General features: G+C 32.8%; 1 protein-coding gene across 1 annotated transcript; it reads left to right on the forward strand.

The window, feature by feature from the left end:
• The first annotated feature begins 521 nt into the window (after positions 1–521).
• Positions 522–4,220, forward strand: LOC11434248 (cytochrome P450 72A15). Its single transcript, XM_003605422.4, has 5 exons — positions 522–897; positions 1,647–1,864; positions 2,284–2,531; positions 2,629–3,010; positions 3,623–4,220. The coding sequence occupies exons 1-5, from the start codon at positions 585–587 to the stop codon at positions 4,046–4,048; spliced, it is 1,587 nt and encodes a 528-aa protein (XP_003605470.1). The 5' UTR covers positions 522–584; the 3' UTR covers positions 4,049–4,220.
• Positions 4,221–5,050: the final 830 nt, after the last annotated feature.

The raw sequence follows: 5,050 nt of genomic DNA on the forward strand, positions 1-5,050 counted from the left end.
TGGGTCCTATGATCACTATCAAACGATTAACCAAACAACAAGCCCAAAAAAGATGCAACCACCTAACAATTTCACTCTTACATGGCAACTTTAACGACGTATAAAACGAGCTACCCACTCTAGAAAAGGTACACGCTTTGGTTTTGAAGAAGAACCTGAAAGAACCTTGATCATGCCCAATTTTCTAATGACTAATATATACAGTTTTTTTTATTTTTTTTATTGACAACTATTTAATTGGGAAATAGTTTATTTAGCTGACCGACCTGATACTACGCTAAACGCCAGTAACAAATGACATCATACTTTTGTGTTTTTTACTTTTGTGGTGATGAATACTTTTAGTATTTTTTCCTTACAAAAAATTTGCACCGTTCAAGTGTATTTCTTTTCCTTATACAAACCTATATCATGGTATCATATCATATATTATATTATTACTGCGTGGCTCTCGTGGGTCGCTCACGTGGTATTATATAATCATTATATAATCATAAAAATAATATTTGTTTATAAGCTATCGTAGCATTATATTGTAACAACGATGAGTTTCCTTTGAGCACTATCACACACACACATAAACAATGGAAAACTTAGGAACATTATTATCATCATTAAATTTGCAGCCAACAAAAGTTGCAATCATCACTGTGATTACTTCAGTGTTGATATGGTGGATTTGGAGTGCACTGGATTGGATTTGGTTCACACCAAAAAGGATAGAGAAACGTCTCAAACAACAAGGTCTAAAAGGAAATTCATATAGACTCATGGTTGGAGATATTAGAGATATGGTTAAAATGATCAAAGAAGCTAAGTCTAAACCTATGGATCCTTACTCTAATGATATTGCTCCTCGTGTTTTGCCTTTTGTTGTTCATACTATTGCTAAATACGGTATGTTACTACAATATTCAAGCTTTTCTACTTTGGTTGTATTTATGTTTTTGGTTTTTTGTATTCATGCTCCTCTATGTTTTGAAGAAAATGAGACTTGCTAGTTTGAAATTAGGCCACATGTAAGTGAATTCTGGTTAAAGATTATTTAAGTTTCTTTATTAAGAAGTTAAACTAGTCCAAAAAAAAATGGTATCGAGGAGAATCAAAGATGAGATCATCAGGTGTTCTAAGTCAACACCATCAGACCAATCCAAATAGATTTTTTAAAAGATTATGTGAGTGTTGGATCAACTTGAAAATTATGAAGCTACAAATATTAGCTTTTGCTTTGATGTGATTTTTGAACGTGATTTTGCTTGATATGTCGCAATACCAAATTCGACTATTGTCAATTGGTTTCTAGTTGCTTTTCTTTTATGTTATTTTTATTAACCCTTGAGTTATGGAGAATGGATCTCTGATAATTCGGTCAGAAGTTGAGGAAAGTATGATCAACGATTGTTTTAGTTAGAATTTAAATTTGGGTTCTCAAGAAGAATTCTTCTTAAATTCATTATTAACTTCTATTTTGCCATGTCTTATTAAACTTACTTAACTCAGTTTTTTAGGAGTTTGTAGCATTGCTCCCTACAACTGATTTTGCTGTTTGTTTAGTGTTTTTCATTTTATTTTTCTTTCAAATATTGGTACTTTATAAGTATTGCTAATTATTACTAGTACATCTGAATACTATGATATAAATGCAGGGAAGAGTTCATTTATGTGGCTTGGTCCAAGACCAAGGGTATTCATAATGGAACCAGACAAAATCAAAGAAATGACTACTAAGGTTTATGATTTTCAAAAACCTGACACAAGTCCACTTTTCAAGCTTCTAGCATCAGGCTTTGCAAATTATGATGGAGACAAATGGGCCAAACACAGAAAAATTGTTAGCCCAGCATTCAATGTTGAGAAAATGAAGGTAGTTTGCGACATCTGGTTAATCACATGCAAAATTATGGCTGATTCAACTGTCTATATCTTTAATTTTGATTATGTTGAAAATTGTGAATGGTTAATCATGTGATTGAATTCACTATAATTTTGACACTAATTGAAGTAAGCAATCATTTATTCAACTGAATTAACCATATTTTTAAACAAGATAAACCAAGTGTCGTATCCTTTGTTGCACCGACACTTCTGATTGAAGTGACATGTGTTGGATCAAACACAGACACGACACCGACATTTTTTATTACATTGAATTAGATTATTTTCTTAAAATTTTATTGGTGTCAACGTGTTCGTGTCATGTGTCCATGTCTGTGTCTGTGCTTCATAGGTCATATGTGTATAATTACGATGGATGTTTTATGTTTCTTTTGAAAATTTTCACAGATGTTGATACCAATATTTTGCCATTCTTGTGATGATATGATCAACAAATTGGACCAAGTAGTGTCTTCATCAAATGGGCCTTGTGAGTTAGATATATGGCCTTTTGTTCAAAATGTTTCAAGTGATGTCCTAGCACGTGCAGGCTTTGGAAGTAGCTTTGAAGAAGGAAAAAGAGTTTTTCAACTTCAAAAAGAAATGATTTCACTTACAATGACCCTTTTTAAGTTTGCTTTCATCCCAGGTTACAGGTAAGGCTTCACCTGCTTTCATATATTATGTAATGTTCCTACCAACTGCATATATCACTTGTAGATTCTAATCATGCTTATTTATTTATTTTGGTAGGTTCCTGCCAACATATACCAATAGGAGGATGAAAGCAATTGACTTAGAAATAAGAACATCACTAATGAAAATCATAAACAGAAGGCTAAAAGCAATAAAAGCTGGGGAACCTACTAATAATGACCTATTAGGCATACTTTTGGAATCAAATTATAAGGAATCTGAAAAAGGTAATGGTGGTGGAGGAATGAGTTTAAGGGATGTAGTTGATGAGGTGAAGCTGTTTTATCTGGCAGGGCAAGAAGCAAATGCAGAATTGCTTGTTTGGACTTTATTGTTACTTGCCAAGAATCCTGAATGGCAAGCAAAGGCAAGGGAGGAATCTTTTCAAGTGTTTGGTAATGAAAATCCAGATTTTGAAAAGATTGGTCAACTTAAAATTGTAAGTTTTCTCTTCACATGAATTAATTATGGCTTTGATTTTAGAAGTAGAAGTTCATAATTCTCCATGTTCTCGTGGTTGAGACATGGGCTTGATCAGTACTAGTTCGACTACGATAAACAAATATACGATATTCAAATTGTTTTTCTTGGTTTTTGTTGAACCAATACCTATTTAGTCATTGTCTCAACCGGAAAAACGAGATGTACGGTGAAGTTCTAACGGTGACTACTGTATTTATTATTGAATAATGGAATATTATAGGTCGACTACTTTATTTATTGTTGAAAATTGTCTGAAATTTCGATAACGATAGATAACAGCTTTTACAAGTAGAAGCTCAAAATTCTTGTCGTCCTCACATTTGAGATGGTGACTTGATCAATCTCGGTTCAACAAAAACAAAAGAAAATCAATGTGTGCTTTAAAACTCAACACATTGTAGGCTTTCTTTGTTTTGTCAAATCGAAATTGATCATGTGACCCTCTCAGTCATAAGGGCGAGGAGAACCGCTTATACTTTCAAGAAGCTGCCAATGCCGAACACCCCGTATAACCTGCCTCTAATTATTCTTGATTTTGGTACACTAATTATCATTCTATATGAAACAGGTATCAATGATTCTACAAGAAAGTCTAAGGTTATACCCACCAGTTATTATGCTATCTCGATTTCTTCGCAAAGACACAAAACTCGGAGACCTAACACTTCCTGCAGGAGTAGAACTCATAGTACCTGTATCAATGATGCACCAAGAGAAGGAATTTTGGGGAGATGATGCTGGAGATTTCAAACCAGAAAGATTCTCTGAAGGAGTTTCAAAGGCAACAAATGGCAAAGTTTCTTACTTGCCTTTTGGATGGGGTCCAAGACTTTGTATTGGACAAAACTTTGGTTTATTAGAAGCTAAAATTGCTGTGTCTATGATCCTTAGACAATTTTCTTTAGAGTTTTCACCTTCCTATACTCATGCTCCTTCCTTTATTATTACTCTTCAGCCTGAGCATGGTGCACATCTCATTTTGCATAAACTTTAGAGTGTATTTTGGCTACTGTACCAAATAAATTAGGCTTTTTCATTTGAAAGTCTTGGCTTTTTATTATGTTGTTTGTTATGTCAATTTTATTACTATGGTCAGTATCTCACAAGAAATGATAAATTTGTACCTCTTCATCACCATATGTTTTAATGATTTCCTCTTTAGTTTATATACTATCTCATCTTCCTTACATTAAGTGTCTTTTAAGATAACTTGTTAAGATACTTATCGAGTCGACCGGGCTAATTTTTATGATAAAATGAGTTTCATTTACTAAAATATTTTTACTGATATAGTAGTTTGCAGAGTAAGGGTCTTGAGATACAATAAATACAAATATATTAGTTGAATTTTGAAACGAAAGAGATGCAAATCACATGTTAAATAAAGGAGATAAAAGGTTTGATATTTTTAAGATGAAAATGATAACTGATTTAAGCAAAAACAAAAAATAAGATTTTTCTTTGATATTGGTAAATTTACCCCAATTCATTAAGGGGTATCGTAGAAAAAACCAACATTAAAATATATTAGCCGCAATTTCCTAATCCGATGGTTCAGATGAATATTGCTGTGTGAAGCAATAAGTACACCAAATCCAATTTATCTAAGGGTTTTGGTAGAAGTCGTCTATGGAGGTGTCTTTTAGCAACCCACATCTCAAGGTGTGATTTCCACTTTTTAGTTATAACTTTGCTAAAAGACACCTTCATAAAAAATAATTGGTATCTTTTAACAAATGTTCATAGAATAACTTGCTAAAACACACCTTCATAAAAGGTGTCTTTTAACAAAACCTTTGTCTAATAATAGGACCTACCTACACAGGGACAGATCCACAATTTAGTAATTAGGCCCCTGTCCCCACATTTCTATTTTGTTGCTTATTAATGCATATTTTAGTTGTGAATTTTAACACCTTTTTAAGTAAATAACGATGACAACCGGCAAATAAATAGTCCAAACAACAATATTTAACTTAGAACATTCCCTCAAAAA

The sequence above is a fragment of the Medicago truncatula genome, chromosome 4 (genome assembly GCF_003473485.1).
Source record: "Medicago truncatula cultivar Jemalong A17 chromosome 4, MtrunA17r5.0-ANR, whole genome shotgun sequence".
Lineage (NCBI taxonomy): Eukaryota > Viridiplantae > Streptophyta > Magnoliopsida > Fabales > Fabaceae > Medicago > Medicago truncatula.